The sequence below is a fragment of the Mchenga conophoros genome, linkage group LG6, assembly GCF_057382185.1.
Source record: "Mchenga conophoros isolate Kocher_MC1m ecotype Shallow Benthic linkage group LG6, M_conophoros_male_GT1.1, whole genome shotgun sequence".
Classification (NCBI taxonomy): Eukaryota; Metazoa; Chordata; class Actinopteri; order Cichliformes; family Cichlidae; genus Mchenga; species Mchenga conophoros.
In genome coordinates, this window is record NC_140531.1 from 10,003,948 (window position 1) to 10,027,458 (window position 23,511).

The 23,511-nt window shown below is 36.6% G+C and overlaps 1 protein-coding gene across 2 annotated transcripts; it reads left to right on the plus strand.

The window, feature by feature from the left end:
- The first annotated feature begins 2,867 nt into the window (after window positions 1-2,867).
- LOC146572087 (F-BAR and double SH3 domains protein 2-like) lies at window positions 2,868-17,008 on the plus strand. Of its 2 annotated transcripts, XM_085276094.1 has the most exons (6): window positions 2,871-2,911; window positions 4,354-9,254; window positions 10,591-10,686; window positions 12,602-12,685; window positions 14,176-14,359; window positions 14,444-17,008. In XM_085276094.1, exons 3-6 carry the CDS (start codon window positions 10,633-10,635, stop codon window positions 14,527-14,529), a joined length of 408 nt encoding a protein of 135 aa, XP_085132220.1. In that variant the 5' UTR covers window positions 2,871-2,911; window positions 4,354-9,254; window positions 10,591-10,632; the 3' UTR covers window positions 14,530-17,008. The 2 variants fall into 2 exon arrangements, with proteins under 2 accessions (XP_085132219.1, XP_085132220.1); XM_085276093.1 differs by having other exon boundaries at window positions 2,868-2,911; window positions 4,354-10,686.
- The last annotated feature ends 6,503 nt before the right edge of the window (window positions 17,009-23,511 follow it).

A 23,511-nucleotide genomic window follows, 5' to 3' on the forward strand; every position in this document is an offset into this window, starting at 1 on the left:
GTTTATGTCTGTATGTATGTCTTGTATTGCTGGTAAGTAACTTTCTTGCACTTAGGTCTGTTTATTGGAAATATCTTTGACCTGTTTTTATGTCTTATAATGTTTATATTTGTACTTATGTCTTGTATTGCTGGTAAGTAACTTTCTTGCACTGAGGTCTGTTTATTGCAAATATCTTTGACCTGTTTTTATGTCTTATAATGTTTATATTTGTATTTATGTCTTGTATTGCTGGTAAGTAACTTTCTTGCACTGAGGTCTGTTTGTTGCAAATATCTTTGACCTGTTTTTATGTCTTGTAATGTTTATCTGTGTATTTATGTCTTGTATTGCTGGTAAGTAACTTTCTTACACTGAGGTCTGTTTGTTGCAAATATCTTTGACTTGTTTTTATGTCTTATAATGTTTATGTCTGTATGTATGTCTTCAATTGCTGGTAAGTAACTTTCTTGCACTGAGGTCTGTTTGTTGCAAATATCTTTGACTTGTTTTTATGTCTTATAATGTTTATGTCTGTATGTATGTCTTCAATTGCTCTTAAGTAACTTTCTTGCACTGAGGTCTGTTTGTTGCAAATATCTTTGACTTGTTTTTATGTCTTCTAATGTTTATGTGTGTATTTATGTCTTGTATTGCTGGTAAGTAACTTTCTTGCACTGAGGTCTGTTTGTTGCAAATATCTTTGACTTGTTTTTATGTCTTATAATGTTTATGTCTGTATGTATGTCTTCAATTGCTCTTAAGTAACTTTCTTGCACTTAGGTCTGTTTGTTGCAAATATCTTTGACTTGTTTTTATGTCTTATCATGTTTATATTTGTACTTATGTCTTGGATTGCTGGTAAGTAACTTTATTGCACTGAGGTCTGTTTGTTGCAAATATCTTTGACTTGTTTTTATGTCTTATCATGTTTATATTTGTACTTATGTCTTGGATTGCTGGTAAGTAACTTTATTGCACTGAGGTCTGTTTGTTGCAAATATCTTTGACTTGTTTTTATGTCTTCTAATGTTTATGTGTGTATGTATGTCTTGGATTGCTGGTAAGTAACTTTCTTGCACTGAGGTCTGTTTGTTGCAAATATCTTTGACTTGCTTTTATGTCTTATAATGTTTATATTTGTATGTATGTCTTCAATTGCTGGTAAGTAACTTTCTTGCACTGAGGTCTGTTTGTTGCAAATATCTTTGACTTGTTTTTATGTCTTATAATGTTTATATTTGTATGTATGTCTTCAATTGCTCTTAAGTAACTTTCTTGCACTTAGGTCTGTTTGTTGCAAATATCTTTGACTTGCTTTTATGTCTTATAATGTTTATATTTGTACTCATGTCTTGTATTGCTGGTAAGTAACTTTCTTGCACTTAGGTCTGTTTGTTGCAAATATCTTTGACTTGTTTTTATGTCTTATCATGTTTATATGTGTATTTATGTCTTCAATTGCTGTTAAGTAACTTTCTTGCACTGAGGTCTGTTTGTTGCAAATATCTTTGACCTGTTTTTATGTCTTCTAATATTTATATTTGTACTTATGTCTTGTATTGCTGGTAAGTAACTTTCTTGCACTTAGGTCTGTTTGTTGCAAATATCTTTGACTTGTTTTTATGTCTTATCATGTTTATATGTGTATTTATGTCTTGTATTGCTGGTAAGTAACTTTCTTGCACTTAGGTCTGTTTATTGGAAATATCTTTGACCTGTTTTTATGTCTTATAATGTTTATGTGTGTATTTATGTCTTGTATTGCTGTTAAGTAACTTTCTTGCACTGAGGTCTGTTTGTTGCAAATATCTTTGACTTGTTTTTATGTCTTATAATGTTTATGTCTGTATGTATGTCTTCAATTGCTCTTAAGTAACTTTCTTGCACTGAGGTCTGTTTGTTGCAAATATCTTTGACCTGTTTTTATGTCTTATAATGTTTATATTTGTACTTATGTCTTGTATTGCTGGTAAGTAACTTTCTTGCACTGAGGTCTGTTTGTTGCAAATATCTTTGACCTGTTTTTATGTCTTACAATGTTTATATTTGTACTTATGTCTTGTATTGCTGGTAAGTAACTTTCTTGCACTGAGGTCTGTTTGTTGCAAATATCTTTGACCTGTTTTTATGTCTTATAATGTTTATATTTGTACTTATGTCTTGTATTGCTGGTAAGTAACTTTCTTGCACTGAGGTCTGTTTGTTGCAAATATCTTTGACCTGTTTTTATGTCTTATAATGTTTATGTGTGTATTTATGTCTTGTATTGCTGGTAAGTAACTTTCTTGCACTTAGGTCTGTTTGTTGCAAATATCTTTGACCTGTTTTTATGTATTGTAATGTTTATGTGTGTATTTATGTCTTGTATTGCTGGTAAGTAACTTTCTTGCACTGAGGTCTGTTTGTTGCAAATATCTTTGACCTGTTTTTATGTCTTATAATGTTTATATTTGTACTTATGTCTTGTATTGCTGGTAAGTAACTTTCTTGCACTGAGGTCTGTTTGTTGCAAATATCTTTGACTTGTTTTTATGTCTTATAATGTTTATGTGTGTATTTATGTCTTGTAATGATTATGTGTGTATGTATGTCTTGGATTGCTGGTAAGTAACTTTCTTGCACTGAGGTCTGTTTGTTGCAAATATCTTTGACCTGTTTTTATGTCTTATAATGTTTATATTTCTACTTATGTCTTCAATTGCTGGTAAGTAACTTTCTTGCACTGAGGTCTGTTTATTGCAAATATCTTTGACCTGTTTTTATGTCTTATAATGTTTATATTTCTACTTATGTCTTCAATTGCTGGTAAGTAACTTTCTTGCACTGAGGTCTGTTTGTTGCAAATATCTTTGACTTGTTTTTATGTCTTGTAATGTTTATGTGTGTATGTATGTCTTGGATTGCTGGTAAGTAACTTTCTTGCACTGAGGTCTGTTTGTTGCAAATATCTTTGACTTGTTTTTATGTCTTATCATGTTTATATGTGTATTTATGTCTTGTATTGCTGGTAAGTAACTTTCTTGCACTTAGGTCTGTTTATTGCAAATATCTTTGACCTGTTTTTATGTCTTATAATGTTTATGTGTGTATTTATGTCTTATATTGCTGTTAAGTAACTTTCTTGCACTGAGGTCTGTTTGTTGCAAATATCTTTGACTTGTTTTTATGTCTTATAATGTTTATGTCTGTATGTATGTCTTCAATTGCTCTTAAGTAACTTTCTTGCACTGAGGTCTGTTTGTTGCAAATATCTTTGACCTGTTTTTATGTCTTATAATGTTTATATTTGTACTTATGTCTTGTATTGCTGGTAAGTAACTTTCTTGCACTGAGGTCTGTTTGTTGCAAATATCTTTGACCTGTTTTTATGTCTTATAATGTTTATATTTGTACTTATGTCTTGTATTGCTGGTAAGTAACTTTCTTGCACTGAGGTCTGTTTGTTGCAAATATCTTTGACCTGTTTTTATGTCTTATAATGTTTATATTTGTACTTATGTCTTGTATTGCTGGTAAGTAACTTTCTTGCACTGAGGTCTGTTTGTTGCAAATATCTTTGACCTGTTTTTATGTCTTATAATGTTTATGTGTGTATTTATGTCTTGTATTGCTGGTAAGTAACTTTCTTGCACTGAGGTCTGTTTGTTGCAAATATCTTTGACCTGTTTTTATGTCTTGTAATGTTTATGTGTGTATTTATGTCTTGTATTGCTGGTAAGTAACTTTCTTGCACTGAGGTCTGTTTGTTGCAAATATCTTTGACCTGTTTTTATGTCTTATAATGTTTATATTTGTACTTATGTCTTGTATTGCTGGTAAGTAACTTTCTTGCACTGAGGTCTGTTTGTTGCAAATATCTTTGACTTGTTTTTATGTCTTATAATGTTTATGTGTGTATTTATGTCTTGTAATGATTATGTGTGTATGTATGTCTTGGATTGCTGGTAAGTAACTTTCTTGCACTTAGGTCTGTTTGTTGCAAATATCTTTGACCTGTTTTTATGTCTTATAATGTTTATATTTGTACTTATGTCTTGTATTGCTGGTAAGTAACTTTCTTGCACTGAGGTCTGTTTATTGCAAATATCTTTGACCTGTTTTTATGTCTTATAATGTTTATATTTCTACTTATGTCTTCAATTGCTGGTAAGTAACTTTCTTGCACTGAGGTCTGTTTGTTGCAAATATCTTTGACTTGTTTTTATGTCTTCTAATGTTTATGTGTGTATGTATGTCTTGGATTGCTGGTAAGTAACTTTCTTGCACTGAGGTCTGTTTGTTGCAAATATCTTTGACTTGCTTTTATGTCTTATAATGTTTATATTTGTACTTATGTCTTCAATTGCTGGTAAGTAACTTTCTTGCACTGAGGTCTGTTTGTTGCAAATATCTTTGACTTGTTTTTATGTCTTCTAATGTTTATTTGTGTATTTATGTCTTGTAATGTTTATGTGTGTATGTATGTCTTGGATTGCTGGTAAGTAACTTTCTTGCACTGAGGTCTGTTTGTTGCAAATATCTTTGACTTGTTTTTATGTCTTCTAATGTTTTTGTGTGTATTTATGTCTTCAATTGCTGGTAAGTAACTTTCTTGCACTGAGGTCTGTTTGTTGCAAATATCTTTGACTTGTTTTTATATCTTGTAATGTTTATATGTGTATTTATGTCTTGTATTGCTGGTAAGTAACTTTCTTGCACTGAGGTCTGTTTATTGCAAATATCTTTGACTTGTTTTTATGTCTTGTAATGTTTATATGTGTATTTATGTCTTGTATTGCTGGTAAGTAACTTTCTTGCACTGAGGTCTGTTTATTGCAAATATCTTTGACTTGTTTTTATGTCTTGTAATGTTTATATGTGTATGTATGTCTTGTATTGCTGGTAAGTAACTTTCTTGCACTGAGGTCTGTTTGTTGCAAATATCTTTGACTTGTTTTTATGTCTTGTAATGTTTATATGTGTATGTATGTCTTCAATTGCTGTTAAGTAACTTTCTTGCACTGAGGTCTGTTTGTTGCAAATATCTTTGACTTGTTTTTATGTCTTCTAATGTTTATGTGTGTATTTATGTCTTGTATTGCTGGTAAGTAACTTTCTTGCACTGAGGTCTGTTTATTGCAAATATCTTTGACTTGTTTTTATGTCTTGTAATGTTTATATGTGTATTTATGTCTTGTATTGCTGGTAAGTAACTTTCTTGCACTGAGGTCTGTTTATTGCAAATATCTTTGACTTGTTTTTATGTCTTGTAATGTTTATATGTGTATGTATGTCTTCAATTGCTGTTAAGTAACTTTCTTGCACTGAGGTCTTTTTGTTGCAAATATCTTTGACTTGTTTTTATGTCTTCTAATGTTTATGTGTCTATTTATGTCTTCAATTGCTGGTAAGTAACTTTCTTGCACTGAGGTCTGTTTGTTGCAAATATCTTTGACTTGTTTTTATGTCTTGTAATGTTTATGTGTGTATTTATGTCTTGTATTGCTGGTAAGTAACTTTCTTGCACTGAGGTCTGTTTATTGCAAATATCTTTGACTTGTTTTTATGTCTTTTAATGTTTATGTGTGTATGTATGTCTTCAATTGCTGTTAAGTAACTTTCTTGCACTGAGGTCTGTTTGTTGCAAATATCTTTGACTTGTTTTTATGTCTTGTAATGTTTATGTGTCTATTTATGTCTTCAATTGCTGGTAAGTAACTTTCTTGCACTGAGGTCTGTTTGTTGCAAATATCTTTGACTTGTTTTTATGTCTTGTAATGTTTATGTGTGTATGTATGTCTTCAATTGCTGTTAAGTAACTTTCTTGCACTGAGGTCTTTTTGTTGCAAATATCTTTGACTTGTTTTTATGTCTTTTAATGTTTATGTGTGTATGTATGTCTTCAATTGCTGTTAAGTAACTTTCTTGCACTGAGGTCTTTTTGTTGCAAATATCTTTGACTTGTTTTTATGTCTTCTAATGTTTATGTGTCTATTTATGTCTTCAATTGCTGGTAAGTAACTTTCTTGCACTGAGGTCTGTTTGTTGCAAATATCTTTGACTTGTTTTTATGTCTTGTAATGTTTATGTGTGTATTTATGTCTTGTATTGCTGGTAAGTAACTTTCTTGCACTGAGGTCTGTTTATTGCAAATATCTTTGACTTGTTTTTATGTCTTTTAATGTTTATGTGTGTATGTATGTCTTCAATTGCTGTTAAGTAACTTTCTTGCACTGAGGTCTGTTTGTTGCAAATATCTTTGACTTGTTTTTATGTCTTGTAATGTTTATGTGTGTATTTATGTCTTGTATTGCCGGTAAGTAACTTTCTTGCACTGAGGTCTGTTTATTGCAAATATCTTTGACTTGTTTTTATGTCTTTTAATGTTTATGTGTGTATGTATGTCTTCAATTGCTGTTAAGTAACTTTCTTGCACTGAGGTCTTTTTGTTGCAAATATCTTTGACCTGTTTTTATGTCTTATAATGTTTATATTTGTACTTATGTCTTGTATTGCTGGTAAGTAACTTTCTTGCACTGAGGTCTGTTTGTTGCAAATATCTTTGACTTGTTTTTATGTCTTGTAATGCTTATGTCTGTATGTATGTCTTCAATTGCTGTTAAGTAACTTTCTTGCACTGAGGTCTGTTTGTTGCAAATATCTTTGACTTGTTTTTATGTCTTGTAATGCTTATGTCTGTATGTATGTCTTGGATTGCTGGTAAGTAACTTCCTTGCACTGAGGTCTGTTTGTTGCAAATATCTTTGACTTGTTTTTACGTCTTGTAATGTTTATGTGTGTATTTATGTCTTGTATTGCTAATTGTTAGGAACCCTAACTTTATTTATTTTTTTAATAGTAAGATGTATGTATGTATGTATGTATGTGTGTGTGTGTGTGTGTGTGTGTGTGTGTGTATATGTGTGTCTGTCTGTGTGTGTGTGTGTGTGTGTGTGTGTGTGTTTGTGTGTGTGTATATATGTGTGTCTGTCTGTGTGTGTGTGTGTGTGTGTGTGTGTGTGTGTGTGTGTGTGTGTGTGTGTGTATATGTGTGTCTGTCTGTCTGTGTGTGTCTGTTTATTGTCCACAGATCAGGTTTGAAGTGTCTGTGTGGTGCAGCTGGTCTGGTCTGTCTCTGTACAGTCGAGGCTGCACCCACCCATAAAACGGTGGAGGCTCACCAGGACATGCACACCTCACAAGTTCCCGGCTCTCTCGGCTCGGTTGAAGATGGGTTTCTTGGAGAAGGGGAGGGCAGTGAGGCACAGTCCCCCGTCCCCCGACGCCCCTCGCGATGCCCCTCCTTCTTCGACTAACCCTCTGCAGAGGAGCCGTGAGAGCCAGGAACTTGTGAGTTTTGTATATCCACTCAGGCATCCTTCATACCTGGTCTGTAGGAAGTTCCTGTCAGAAGGAGGATGGACAGTGAACATTTTAAGCCCACTCGGCAGCGACAGATGGCCACCCCTTCCTGAGCCTGGTTCTGTCGGAGGTTTCTCCCTGTTAAAAGGGAGTTTTTCCTCCCCACCGTCGCCAAGTGCTTGCTCATAGGGGATTTTTTGGGCTTTTTTTCTTAAAACCAACCGCTGATAAGTTCACTGGCATCAAGTTTAGGACTCTGCAAATATTTAAATGGATAATTCGTCATCAAGTGAGGAATGATCCATTTAAATCATATTTGAGAGTCACATATATTTGTATATAAATATGATTTGTTGGACAATAAGGCAAATCACAGACTAATTTGGACAATTGGGAAAAATTAAATAAATAAAAAAATTGGATAAAATGCATGTGTCATTGTTTCATATTGATTTCAAATAACATACCATTTGATTTCAACATATTTTTGTTACACTTGCAGTGGTGTTATTTTGTTATGATCCTGTTCCTTTTAAATATAAATATAAATCATCTAAATAGAAATGGAAAACTAGAAAGATTAAAAATATAGCTTTACTAATCTGAAAGTTATTTGTCATTGGATCCATCATTCCCACAGTGGAAACACATTATCTCATATTATGTTCAATTCAGTAGTTAAAAGTATAAAGTTTAATAATGTCTATTTTTAGTTTACTTTGTTAATAAACACATTTTTTAGTATTTTAGAAACACTAACATCATACATATCCAAATATGAAGCAATGTTTTAACTCCCATTTACATACAGACCTGTGGCCAACTTTACAAACCATTTTGAATTTTTCCAGCTGAGGCGTTCAAAATAGATATACTTTTGATTGTCACAGTGTTATTTGGGCAGCTGCCTGCCTAATATAACATAACATCACCACAATATTTTACATTAAATGAGGAAATGTATCTTTGTTTCCTCAGCTAAGACTGCTTGGCTGCTGTAGCTTGTGTTTATGTTGAGAGTGACATCTGATTTAAAAGCAAGAAGCAAAAGCCACTGAGCACCATCAGTCAGCACAGAGGCAATGCTACAAATTTAAGGAACGAAGGTCAATTCTTTGTGTGTGTACATGCACAGAGCACATGTGCACACGGTTGTGCAGATTAACTCATAGATGTATATGACAACTCACGTTTGTGGCATTGATATTGTTTTCCAATCTTAAATGTAATACATACATTTCCGTCATTGGCCATAATTCTTGCAAGGAAGGGACTCAAAGGTCACAAGTTATTAAATAAAATTAATTAAACACACCATTAAAAGAAGTTCACTATTCACTCCTTAAACGTCATAGCTAGCAGCAGTTATTTATATCTATGAAAGAGAGAGCTTAATTGTTTGATTAAGCTTGATTGGAATGTCAGCTCCACACTGTGGCTGGTTGATTAAATAAGTTGGGGGAGCAAAAGTAAAATGAGCTACTTGTGGGATACTATTTAACTTGGCTTGGGTAAGCTGCTCATTTTATGCTCATTTTACTTTTCAGATGGTGTCAAGCCTGGCAGTTTGGTGTAATTGTTAGCCTTGTAATTCATAGTAATATATTTCTCACACACAACCTCAACCTCTGCCTCTCCATGTGAGCAGAGACGCAGCAGCATCTTGTTTCTACAGGAAGCCTGATTAAAATGTTAGGCATTTATACGGTGTACAAGATTAAAGAATATAAAACTGATATTACTAAACCTGATTTCCTTCCATCTATTTTCTGCTGCTTATCTGAGTCCGGTCATGATGCCCAGACGTCCCCCTCCCCAGCCACCTACTTCTGCTCTTCCTGGAGAACAGTGAGCCGCCACTCTGGTGCCTTTCGGTGTAAACGAGTAGCTTTCCAAATAACTCAGCTCTTCATCGTGTTTCTAAGGCAGAGGTCAGACATCCTTCAGAAGATGCTCATTTGTGTCAGATTTTAGTCATAGGTAAAGGTATGACTGTAGACTGACGGGTAAATCAACAGGGATCAATACCCTGCTCCTCTTTTTTCCAATAAAAGTTCCTCTATCAAATCATTTTTTGACACTTGAGTCAGCAGTCCAAGCAGAGATGTCCAGAAGTTCCTTTTCCCACTTAAGTGGTATTTATGGTCACACAAATGCGTCTGACAACAGACAGGCAGCGAATACTGGGATACCACGGCGAGCCGGCCGAGATACATAATGTGTCCAGTGTGTGTTTGGTCTGCCCTTACCAGCTCGTCTAGGAGACATTCTGGAGGCCTCCTATTTCAGATGCCAGTCAAACCACCTACACTGGCTCCTTTCCTTTCTGTGAATGATCGCAGTTGAGGAGGAGAAGCTATGCTGTCCCCTGGTATGGTCTCCCCAAGGCAACTGGTTCTTGATGAGGGGCCAAACTTAAGTACAATTCAAAAGACCAAAGTTACTAGCCTGGGACCAGTACTGGGGAGGTTTCTTTGTTTTCCAGAACAGCTAATAGCTGTGCCCCATGAGTTCAGCTTAAAATATCCACACAGGTACTTCGTCCTCCCTCGGGTGGGCAGAGAGCTTTGTGGTCCAGGTTGTGGTCCAGTCCCCGGCTGCTTTAGCTGGCTTTAGAAAAAACCTGAAATTAGAATTAAAACTGTTTGTACCTTCACCTGTGTTACTTACAGTGATATGTTATGTAATTTGTTAACTGTCTCTTTAAGCTTTCAGCAGCTGGAGAGTTAAAAATAGTCTGTGTGAAAATAGGCAGGCGGTGAACTCGAGCCTGTGATACGTTTTTAATGTCAGGCTGTGACCACAAACACCAGAGTGGTCATCAGCATTCAGATCAGCTGATAGTAACCAGAAACGGCTTTATGGTCATTCTCTTAATTGTTATTGGCGTTTTCTTTTATTTGACTTGTTTAAAATAATAAAAAGCTGATTTGGGTTCATTTTATAAGCAAATCACATAACTTAATACAACAGAAATAAACTGACAGAGTAATGGAAAATAAAAAATTATAAATGTGGCCCAAAGCTACACGGATCACTGGCCACAATTCATTCAGCTGGAGGTCTTTTTTTTTTTTTCAAAGTTAATTTTAAATAGAAATAAATGTGGGCAAGAAATTAAAACTAAATAGGGAGCAAGCCTGAACCCTAAAGGCTTTACTAAGTGTTAATTATGCAGGTTTAGACATGGGCTGATTTGTAAGCTTGTGATAAACCTTAAATAAGTATATATGTATATTTTTGTCTGTTCCCTTGAAACGCATGCAGGTTCTGCAGGAGTTTCACCAGCAGCTGTTTGTGCAGAAGAACATGGCGTTCCAGCAAGCACCAGACTTCATGTTCCAGCCTGTCGACTCAGATACGGTAAATACTGATGTTTTTCTCTTTTTAGTCATTATTAAATGCATAAAATATCACATGCGATTGCTTTTAGTGATTATTGGGGAAAATAAACTCGTATTTATTATGCATGGAATGAAATCCCCAACCTTAAAAATTTAGAACTTAACATGATTTCTCTAAAATGTTCAAGTAAAACTTGAAGAATAATTTTTGAAACTATTAAAATCCAAATCTCAAAGTGTTTGGGTTGCTTTTAATACAAATTTTGTAGCATAAAATAAGGTTCGTGTTTGACTAATTTAGTTGGCAGGAGGTGTTAATCAGTTTACCGGAAAATCAATTTCTACAGAAAAGTGAAGTGAAATGTGGATCCTTCAGGTTTGAACTGCACAGGTTGGAAACCACAGGTAAAATGCTGTAATGAACACAGATCAGAGGAGATTGTTGAGAAGTGGAACAAAGCTCAACAGATGACAGATTAATTTGTTTAGACAACAATCAATACAAAGTCAGACGAGTGGAACAAGCAGCTCACGGGCATCCTGAAAGCTGAGCTGGCCGTGGCCACAAAAGCCCGGACTGGACTCGGCTCAGGACCTTGATGCTCAAAGCGGCTTTAGGCAGAGCAGATCCACCTTTTTGGTCCAGAGTTAAACATCTCAACAATACCAGATGCAGAAAAGATTTTTTTTTTTTTTAGACATTCATGATCACTGGAGTATGAAGCTTGAGAAGCTGGGTGATGACCTTTCCTCTAAATTGATACACAAGCAGGAAAAAATGTTCTAATTTTCTAAAAAATTGTAAGTAACAGACAAAGTAGCTCCATTGTTTGAGTGTCAATAATCTGTCTGCACTGAAATAAACAACTAATTTAAATAGATTTTAATCACAAAAGTGCTGCACACACATTATGGAACAGTCTGGGTAAGAAGTCAAAGCAGGAAACATAATAAGTCCTGCGTGATTGGTCTTTATCTTTGTTAGTCTGAACTATGAGCCTGAAGGCAGAACAGTGAACTTTGTACTGTACTCCTTGCCCTGCACAGGAACTTAGATTATTTCCCATTTTTAGTTTTTATTTACAGATGTGTCGTCTCATTTCCTCACCGTGGGACTATTTCCAGCTCGTGTTTGTTCCGACTTTATCAGACTGTTTATCTTCCTAAATAAATGCACAACCTCCACTTTTAATTAAATATTTGGATTGGACGTGGATCTTTAACATGTCACCAGGTGAAGGACTGGTGACATCCTTCAGAAGATGCTCATTTGTGTCAGATTTTAGTCATAGGTAAAGTTATGACTGTAGACTGACGGGTAAATCAACAGGGATCAATACCCTGCTCCTCTTTTTTCCAATACAAGTTCCTCTATCAAATCATTTTTTGACACTTGAGTCAGCAGTCCAAGCAGAGATGACCAGAAGTTCCTTTTCCCACTTAAGTGGTATTTATGGTCACACAAATGCGTCTGACAACAGACAGGCAGCGAATACTGGGATACCAGTTATAATTCTGACTTTGAAGTGAAGCCACTTTTTGTTTTGGCTGTTTTTAATCAGTTCCAGTCGTGTTTAACCCCCATTTAGATTTACTTTCCCAAACTTTGTGGCACTAATGATTCTGTGTCCAGGCTTAAAACACCTGCTCTTTGAATTTGTACAGAAATTCTAGTTTAAGTCTGAGTTTTGTGCTGCTTTGGAGTATTAGTTGTTTTATATTACCTGAATCCTGAGTAAAGTGTGGTATAAATGCAGGCATGGTCTCAGTGTTTTCTTCAGTGTTCTGGCTGATGTTATTGAAGCCACAGTGAGCATTTTTGTCCGTTCACCAGTGTGGCGGTATTTGAAAAATATACATCACGGGTGAAATGAAGATGGTTAAACTGTTACATCGCAGCTTTAATTTGAATGAACGTGTTTGTCTGTCTGCAGGCTTCTCAGCCAGACGAGCTGACCATCGAGGAGCAGGAAATCTTGGAGGTCATCGATGATGGCGACATGGAGGACTGGGTCAAGGTACAAAAATAACACAAACACAGTTATGTAGCAGATGCACTCTCATGTTTGAGGGTTGGTTGTTTTGTGTATTAGTTCACTCTCTGGCTCTTAGACTGTTTGACAAACATTTAGTTTCAGTTTTTATAAGACCCCGCACCGGTACAGACTATCTACTGGACGTTTTAGTGTTTCTCTGGGATCAGTTGAACTGATGTGGCTTCAGGAATTAGAATAATTCAACTAAAATGCCTGCGGTGCATTGAGGCAGGTCAGGTTGGCCTGGGTGGTAGAAGCTCTGCTGAACATAAAGACAAATCAAAAAATGTACAAATACACAGTTCTCTGCTTCTTTTTTGGCCCTGCAGCCGTAAAGGGCTGATGGGAGATTCTCGTCACCCAGCCGGGCAGGCAGGTGGGCGGGCATGGCACCCAAGTTTGTGAATGCAATAATTCATGAATGAGGCAGTTTTTAAATTCATACCTTAAGTGCAGCTACTGAAAATCTGGACCAAATCCTGATTGATGGTGATCCAATCCTGCCTCAGCAGCGCTCCGGTTTGATCACAGTTTGTCAGCTTCTGCTTTTTAACAGCGGTTCGTGGACTCTTGATCAGTTTGAGATCTGTGGAGTGACCTGGTCATGGATATAAAATGTTAATTTGATGATCTCCCAGCTACTTAGTTGTCATTTTCACTTTGTTTGTCACAGACTGTTACAAAGTTGCTCCTGGACCTTTGGGAGAAAATTTGAGAAGTCTTTGAGGACATTTTTCGGGTGGTCAGTGGTGTCTACTTAAATGTAGAAATGTCAGCTGTGGATGCTCCCATCATTGTGTGAAGTCATTCTTTTATAAACGCCTCTGCAGAGCTGCTGGTGTGTAGTCATTGTGTACTTTGTGTGTGGTTGTTTTCAGATCATTTCCCTGAAGGAACATTGTGCATTGTTGCTGTTTTACTTTTGTTTATTGTGTAAGTCTGGCTTTCCTGTGAGCCATTGTGCAAATGTTCCACGTGTTGAGCCAATATTTTATGTATATTTACTTAGGTGATTATCTTTTCATATACAGATATAGTGTTTTAATGGGGTATTTATTTTAATGAATATAATCATACATAAAAATGTGAGCAATATCATTTATATAGATCTGTTTTAGTGCTGTGATTCCCCACAGCATGCCCCAACAGAGATCCCAATACCTCTGAGTGTTTTCAATCTGAATGAAAATAAGTAAGCAGCGGAAGGGGAGGCCACCGGTGTTCATGAAATCAAGCTTCATGAATTCAGCAGAGGCTTGTTTAGGATTTTAGATTTCTCGTTAATTCAGGAAGAGAGAACAAAAGCTCTCCTATTATTCTCTTTGTGGCTGTTATTAAATTCTGGCGACGATGCAGTGATATTGTTACAGCCCTACTCTTTACATCTGACTTTATTTTTTCTCATTAGGAGTTTTCCTGTTGAAACATTTTTGGCTGTTGTCATCGTCTGTGTGCATTGTCTGTGTTTCCAGGCCAGAAACCGTAGCGGACAGGTGGGCTACGTCCCGGAGAAATACCTGCAGCTGCCCTCCTCCAACAGCCTGCTGAGCATGCTGCAGTCGCTGGCCGCGCTGGACGCCCGATCCCATTCCTCCAGCAACTCCACCGAACCTGAAACCGAACTCCCAACCGGCTCCGTCAACGGAGACTCGAGGAGTGAGATCCGCCTCCACCAGATAATATCGGAGTTTTGATTTCCTGCTTTGTTTAATACCCTCGTTGCCACTGTCTGTGTTGCAGTTTCATTCGCAAAGGCTTTGTACGACTACGCGGACAAACGGAAGATGAGCTGTCGTTCCCAGAAGGCGCCATCATCCCCATCCTGAGCAGAGAGACCCACGAGGACGATGGCTTCTGGGAGGGCGAGTTTAACGGCGTTGTTGGTGTAAGAGTTCAAATAATAGTTTGCAAAAGCTTGTGACTGCAAAATTGTGTCTGCCTAAGGGACAGTTTGTTCCAGGAGATAAGCGAGAGTTAGAAGATTAATAGGAAGCACCTGGCCTCCAGACGGAGAAGATGTCCTTTTAAATGTGTCCAAAGTCGTCAACAGAACATTTGTGGTTTTGAAACTTATGCCTGTGTTGTATCTGCTTGACGCATGAGGGTGCGTCATAAAAGTAAACCCTGATGGTATAAAACAACTGCTTGTGTATCATTGGGCGGAGATCGATGCTGTCTGTGGGCAGTGTTCATCTCCCCACGCGCGTGTTCATTAAAAACATTGTTTGACCGAAGCTCTTCTGGACCATTATTGTTTTGTGCTCACCCTCAATATTTGAACTCGTAACAAACAGCAATAACAGCAAAACATGTAATGGACGTGCTGGTCCACTAGACAACATCATGTTGATGTAAAGCTTTGGGTCTCTTATGCAAAGTAAAGAGGCTGAAATAAGGTGTCCATGAGTATCAGTTTTCAACATTCAGTATTAAGAGACAAAGACTGTACGGGTTGGGCCAGTCGTCAAGTCCTGGAGCAAAGTGAGCCTGCAAATCAATAAGATGCAAATCAGTTTATACCTTTCATATAATGTTTGAATTTGTTTATTCTGAGTTTTATTGTTCAGTTAGTTTCCACAGTTCATATATCATGTGTAATTTTTCATTAGTTTCAGTGTTTGTTTGTATTTTATTCTATTCATGATGGTTGTGTTGACAGATTTGTCCAAATTTAAAGCTATAGATGTGAACTTTTGGTTCCTTTATTATTACCTGTATAATTAGTTTCAGTCTTTGTGAAGTGGGGAAGGAGGACCCAAAAGCAGGACTCGTGCGATGGACAGTGCTCTTTATTTACAGTGGAGTAAATAAGACAACACAACAATCCAGTGAGCTCCCTCGACTCCTGTGTCATGTCTTCACCCAAAACTCCGTGCTCTCTGCTCCGTGGCTGCTGTCCACCTGTGCTCCACTCTCCTCCTCCTGGGAAAAAAACAACAGAGGCAGCCGTCAGGACACCATGCCGCCTAATCAACAAAAAACAGTCCCAGTCTAAATAATCTAAAAGACCAACCACGGCTCCAGTGATGGCAACACACAGTTCTAGTGACCAACCCAGTGGGCGGCACTCGAGACAAAGCAGTTCAGGTGGCCTGCACACATTTAGTATCAGGCTTTACAAAAAAAAAGTTTCAACTATGTTAGGATCCATGTTCATCATGTGTGATGTGTGTTTACATTTGAAGGTGTTTGTGGATTTGTCACCTCTCTTCAAGGTGTGGTTTGTGTTTGATGCTGAAACAGATAAAGACTGCTGATTGGCTGAAGTAGGGTTCAATAAAAATTGTTTGGTTGTTGGTTTGGGCACTGCTCAGGTCCACATTAAATAAACTGCTGCTCATGTGTGTTTGTAGGTTCTCAGTCATCCAGGTCATGGTTGTCTAAGGAGCCTGGAAAGAAAGCGACTTTACTTCTTTAAGGTTCTGGATGATGTTTAACTTCTGATCCAAGAAGCTTCTTCAGTTGATGTGCTTCCTTTGCTCATTTTCCACCTCTGCACAGTTTCATTTGATGACAATGCAGTGCAGTTCTCCCAAACATACAACAGAGGGCGCTATGCACATTCACTGAAGTGCAGAAAAATACAAGTGGAGGAGGAAACAAACAGCAGCATCAAGAGAGAAAACTGAAGTGTTCAAAGCGAGTTATTTTAGTCTCTTATTGTAATATTAATCGACATCTAAACATCACGTTGATGCTTCATGTTTGACTTCCGTGTCCTTTTACTGCTCAGTTGGAAAATATTGATGCAATTTAAAAGAAGAGGAGAAGAGTAATTTCTCTGTACTACTTCAAAAGTAATTTGAAAGCACTGCCTCATATGGAAAATGAATCATGATGAAATCCTGAAACAAATAGTGTTTGTGAATATGAAGAGTTTAGTTTTCAGTTTGGTCTTAGAAGTATAAAAATGCAGGACTGAAGACAAGATGGAAATGATGTGTTATGAGAAATAAAACATGTCACTATGTACTATCATTTTATTTTGTTTATTTTTTGTTCTTGTAGGTTTTTTGCTTTAGTGTAAATTTTGAAAGCACTGCTTTTAGTTTGAAAATTGGATTCAGTGTTTAGAGTTTGGACAAAACAATGGACGGTTTCAAGAAATGTATTTTATCAACAAAACTTATTTTCATGGTTACTGTATTTATTTTAATGCCCTCAGTGCACGGAGGCCAACAGCCTCCATGTAAACATTTCCACCCCCAACAATCAGCTCTGATTTATGAAGTTTATCATGTTCAGGCCCTGCAGCTGATTGGTGGCATGTCTGATCAGAAAGCCTTTCTGCATCTTCACAGTGTGAGTCTGAGAGTTTCTCAACAACAGGATGAGCTGCTACACACCTGACACCACATTCAAACACACACAAGCTGCAAATCTGACACAATATTTTAGACCAAAGAAAAAGGTTCACAATTTGCAGTTAACATGAAGATATTCTAGAGTAGAAACAACACACAGCACACAAGTTTCATGTAGAGATGATTGTTTATTCTGGATGTTATTTTCATTCAGTTATTTTCCATTACTTCTTGGATTAATTTTCTCATTTATCCATTTCATGTAAGGACAGACTTTTACAGAAACAGATAGTCTAGTACAGCCACAACTACTACTACCTATGTGTACACCATAGATCTTATTATCGTATATCACTCCACCACCAGAATCACCCTGCGAGAGACAAAAATGTAATTTGTTATGAGTTTGTTTCAGGATAATTGCTGTCTACACAGTAAATATACAATAATGATAACAGTAATGCCAACTCACCGGACATGTACGCATGTTAGATTTTTTGTAACACATCCTGTTATCATACGGCACATTGTCATAACACTTTTTGTGTCTGATATCCTCACAGCTAGCAACATCCATTTCTACACACTGCAGTTTACTTGGTTCTGTTTCCACTACAAAAAAGTGAAAAGAACAAAGCACTTTATAGTGTTGAATTCTATACACATTAAATTAAATGCTATGTTAACAAGACGGATATTTTATCTTATTCAGGATATTACCAACTAAAAGAAATGTATTCTTCAAGAGAAATTGAAGTTAAAAGAAGAACGGAAGAAATACTATGTGTCAAAACATTTTTTAAATAAAATTTAATTTCAAAAGTGCACAAAACCCCAAATTAAACAGAAATTGTCTAGCTGTGACATAATCAAGCAAAAATGGTCTTACTTAACTCTCCAGTGTTAGGATCTTTTTCAAACAAACCATAGCCGGCCATCTGAATTTTGTCTCTAGAAAAAGACAAAAAATAAGTATTTCCAATTATATTCTATACCTGGGATTCAAGCCTTGAGTCCACTTGCAGCCCAAGTTAACCCTACTTGGTATATTGACATGAAGAAATATAATGCAATTTGACCCTTGAAGGGTTTTTTGTTGTTGTTGTTAGGGAGGATTTGTTTGTTGTTGAGTGGACAACCAACTGCTCCAAGCTGGTCAAGAAGGCTCACCAGCGCCTCTTCTTCTTGAGGACTCTGAGGAAGAACCACCTGTCCTCAGACATCCTGGTGAACTTCTATTGTTGCACCATCGAGAGCATCCTGACCAACTGTATAACAGTCTGGTACGGGAACTGCTCTGCCTCGGACCGGAAGGCGTTGCAGAGGGTCGTGAAAACTGCCCAGCGCATCGCCGGAGCACCACTTCCTGCCATAAAAGACATCTACAGAAAGCGGTGTCTGGAAAGGGCTGGGAAAATCATCAAAGACCCCAGTCACCCATCACATGGACTCTTCACCCTCCTGCCCTCTGGGAGGCGCCACAGGAGCCTCCGGACTAAGACCACCAGGTACCGGAACAGCTTCTTCCCCACAGCTGTCAGACTCCTGAACTCTGCCTCCTGACATCTGACCCACGTTAACACATGGACTGAACACACACACCCACAATGGACAACTGTACCCTCTGACCCACGTTAACACATGGACTGAACACACACACACCCACAATGGACAACCGTACCCTCAAACACACAATAATAACATGGACTGAACCACCACTCACAACCACTAGCACTTTATATAGCCTCTGTAGAAACTATCTACACCCTCACTTATCTTAACTGCACTACTGTATAGCTCTGTAATAATCATTCTGTACATACGATAATTTTTAACCCTACAACTGTTTACAACTTGCATAGTTCCCATTTCTGTATAGCTGTATATCTCAGATTCTGTAAAGTTATTTATTTCATATTCTGTATAGTTTTTCATATTTATATCCTGTTCATATCCTGTACATAGCTTGTACTCACTACAGCCTGTACATACCTATAGTTATAGAATATTCACAACATACTTCATACCGTGTACATTATAACATACCATAATAGACCCATTTCTGTAATATACTCACATATCTATACTATTGCTAATATATATTGTAATATATCTATATCACTAAAGCACTTCTGGATGGATGCAAACTGCATTTCGTTGCCCTGTACCTGTGCATGTGCAATGACAATAAAGTTGAATTCTATTCTATTCTATTCTATTCTAATTCTATTCAATGCTAAAATAAGTTAAATGCAATTAAAGTTAAGAAAAATGTGATTTAACATGAAGGCCATATGAGCAGAGAGTACAAACATGTTGAGGGACTGGCTGTGTTAGTTCAGTGAGAGAGTCATTTGTAAAGAAAACCATTTTCACTAGCAGTCAAAAACTAATGTGTACACTTATGTCTGTTTTTTCTTTCGTTGAATACATGCAAAATGATAGCAGAAGTGCTGCCACGTGTCTAGCCAGAATAAGAGTCACTGTGAGTATAATATGGCTTCTTGACAAAAACTTAAGTTAAATGCAAAATGTAATGTTAATTAAATAATTTAATATATTTTGTAAATTAACATCATGGTCAGGTCAGAGTCAGGGTTCAGTAAGCAGGTGACTAATATTCAACATTGTGAATAAATAAATAAATATCATAATGTAAATAAATGTAAAATGTCAATACAAATAAATAAAAATAAAAAAGTGGAAAAGTCAGAAAGGATTCAGACTTATTAGGTAAGCGCACAACTTACATATTGGGAGGATTTGCACAGTCTGGTAAGGCAACGGTCTTCCTGCCTGGTTGTGAAGGAATTTCCAGTAGCATGATGTCATCAATTGTATTTATGCCCACAAAAAATGATCCACTTGTGATTTTGACCTTTTTTTTTTATCTGAAGATCGTTGAAATAGTAACTTTATCCATGATGGATGTGGATGAATTCCTAAAGTTGCATACATATCCCTGCACAAGGGGAAATGGGTGTAAGCTACGCTAATTACAGAACACAAGCATTTGAAATACTGTCCTAACTTTTAAATTCTATTAAAAACATTTATAAGTAAACTGTTGTTTTCTCACCATCCAGATTCATTTTTCCAGCAGTGGGCTGCAGTCAGAATCCACCGTTCATGGATCAGTGAGCCACCACAGAGACTTTCATGTGTTGCACTGGTTGCCTTTAGTTTCACGTGATACTGACGCTCAGTGTCTGGACACTTTTGGCCTCCATAGATCCTTTTGTGCAAATCTACTCCTGTGCTGACTGTGATGCCTGAAAAAGAAAATAATTTACTCACAACTGGTTGTTTCTTCCATCTGAAGAACAACATATTCTTTCTAGTTAATATAGTTGCAGAAATGTGTCTGCAAATTGATGAAAAGAAGAAAAAGTACAATCATACTGTAGAGACAGTGTTCCTGATACTGTAACATTCTGACAAATGCATAATAACTGATATCAAAGCAGAGACAAAGAAGAACAAAAACAGTATCTGGTGGTTTAGTGAAAACCTAAATAATCCTTTAGTAACACAGAATTTGTCGCAACCTGAGAAATAAGTGCAATATTTCACTCACCAACACACAGAAGAAGAAGAAGCTTCAGATGAGCCATTGCTGTCATTCAGCTTGCAGTGAATGCTGTGCTGGGACCTTTTTAAGCCTCATTTTTTAGTTAGTGATGGATCCACCAATCAAAGAGCCTAATGTTATCAACAAAACCCCATTGGTTCGTTGGGACAGTTTTCATGCAAATGTTGAACATCTCTTCATCTTAACAAAAAAGTGTCCTCATTATTTGTAGTCTTTGTCATCCACATACTCCAGGAAATGATACTGCATTTGTTAAAATAAGTTGTTTTTTAACAGAATAATTTCAAAGTTGAAGTTAATTTATACACACACAACTTTTTAGGGTGTGTGTATATCTTTTTCTAAGAGTAGCATAAAGGAAAAACTATAAAACATCTGTTCTTCAATTAGCAAGATATTGACTGACTTAATTTAACAATGTTTTTATTTTCTTTTTTGTTTGTATTTTGTATTGCACTTTTCTGTACTCATAATCAAATATAAATCAATTCTTGGATAAAAAGTTGTTTGACATCCTCCCTGATCATATTCTTAGCTTTTTAATAACAGCACAATTTTAATAATAATCAGTTTGTTTCTTTGATTTTTCATCATATTTTTCTGATATTCACTCTGTGCTGTTTCAGATCAGTTTGTGATGTGTCCAGGTGACAAAGCCTTTTGGGTCAAATTTGTGATATTTTGCTAAGTAAATTAAAGTGGCCTTTGTCTTGACTGTTGTCACATATGATGATGTTTCAAAGGTTCTGCTATGGGCTCAGATGGTGCAACAGAAGATTAAGTTTTTAGTTTTATTTTTTTCTTACCTGGACTAAAAACATATGCAGCAGTTTTTTTCAACTAGTCTGTAACACTTTCTGACACGTTCTTTAGACGGACTCAGGCGCACACCAGGAATTCCTTGTGAAAGAAGACAGTGCGTTTATTTACAGTGAGAAAACACCAGGTGAATATATGTACAGAGTGCCAGTGAAAAGGCGGTCCGGGGCTCCAGGGTCCGAAGGAAACAGGGAAAGGGTCCAACATGCTCCACTCTCTCACAGAAAAGTCCAATTCCTCTCCTCCGCTGCTCCTCTCGCTCACATACTCAAACTGTGGCCACAAGTTTGCATCATGGCGCTGATCCAGAATCCTTCCCTTATTGTTAATTCCTAGTGCTATAATAAAAAAGCGATAAGAATAAAAATATGAAGTAATAAATATACAATAATGTATGTATGATGATTCAATTTGTTTGACTATCCACTCGGTGCAGGCACAACGTTTATGTATTATTGTATAAAATACAATCATGTATTTTCTTTAAAATGTGTTTTTTGAATATCATAATTACAATAATCCAATCCATAACTGTGTTTTCTTGTCATTGTCTTTTCAAAGCAAACAGGAGTTTAAACCACAGCAGTGAAATATGAGCTGAGTCAACTGAAGGTGAACAAGAAAGAGCCTGACAGCTGTTGTGTTGTGCAGTTTCACCTGCAGTATATAACATATCAGACTAGAGTTATGTCCTACAGCTTCGGTTCCTGAGAGTGTGAAACGTTAACATGGTCCTTGTGTGTGTGTGTGTGTGCACAATGTTTCTTTACAAGTGAAACTAGAACCACTAGATATGTGGTTCTAGTTTGGCTCTGTTGGCTCTGCTGCTGCTTTGTTTGCTTTACTTCCAAACTTTCTGCATTTAGCAAATAGCCTCTTTTGCTGTTAGCTAATCAAACAGAGGCAAGCAGAGAGAGTCTGTCACCTTCCTCCCTAAACTTGATTAAATATTACCACAGTGTAATAGTGTACATATAGTTGAGGACAGAGAGACAAAACAGGTGAGATGAGGAAGTGAAGAGAGAGCGTTATGCAGTTTTCCCACTCCCACCTGATAAAACCATCTGTTTTGTTTCTCATGACACTTCTTTCTCTCTGATTCTTTCACTGTCTGTGAAAACAGAAGACTTTATTCATAGAGTTGTTGTTTTTCAAGGTTTTTATTTTGTTCTGTTCCATTTTGGCATTTGGGGATTTTGTTTTGCACCGTATGAGTGCTGCACACTTTGGAGGAAGAATGAAATTGTTGCTAATAGTATTTTTGTCAGACTGTGTCATGTATGTCACCATAAATTCACTCAACAGTCGTGTTTACCGTTCTAAAAGTGCTCTACATGTACTATGGTCCAGTGGGTGCTGCACAGTCTCCTGTTCTAACATTTAATCAGTCTCTTGGTGCTACATGACTCGTGCACATGAGCAACTAACAGATGATCACTCGAAACAGGAAGTATCTGTGCTCAATTTTCAGTGTCATGGCAAACGCTGTGGAGGATATTTTATGATCACTGACCATAATTTCAAAATACTTATTTGAGAAGTCGTTGTAATATTAACTTTGAGCATTTATTTTTGATGACAGATCATATTGACTGATTGTTCTGAGAGGCTGTGGCTGAGAATATTATAAGATGGAATCAGACAAGGAAGATGAAAAAGGAATAGAGAAGGACACGGGGAAAAGAAAAGAAAAATATAAAGTGGGATGATGCAGAGTAGAGAGAGTAGATGTGAGATGAATCAGTAAAGAAGTAAGAAAAGAGCAGCCTGCAATAGTCCACTGTTAGTATAACGTACAGTGGGATGCAAAAGTTTGGGCAACATTGTTAATAGTCATTATTTTCCTGTATAAATCGTTGGTTGTTACAATAAAAAATGTCAGTTAAACAGACACACACAGTGATATTTGAGAAGTGAAATGAAGTTTACTGGATTTACAGAAAGTGTGCAATAATTGTTCAAACAAAATTGAACTCACTAACAACCTTGGAAGAGATTTTTATTTGTTTATTTTGCATAGGCTATTAGTATTAGGGACCCACTAATCCAATAGTTTGATTAGATATCAGTCCCATATTTACAAGAAAACCTTG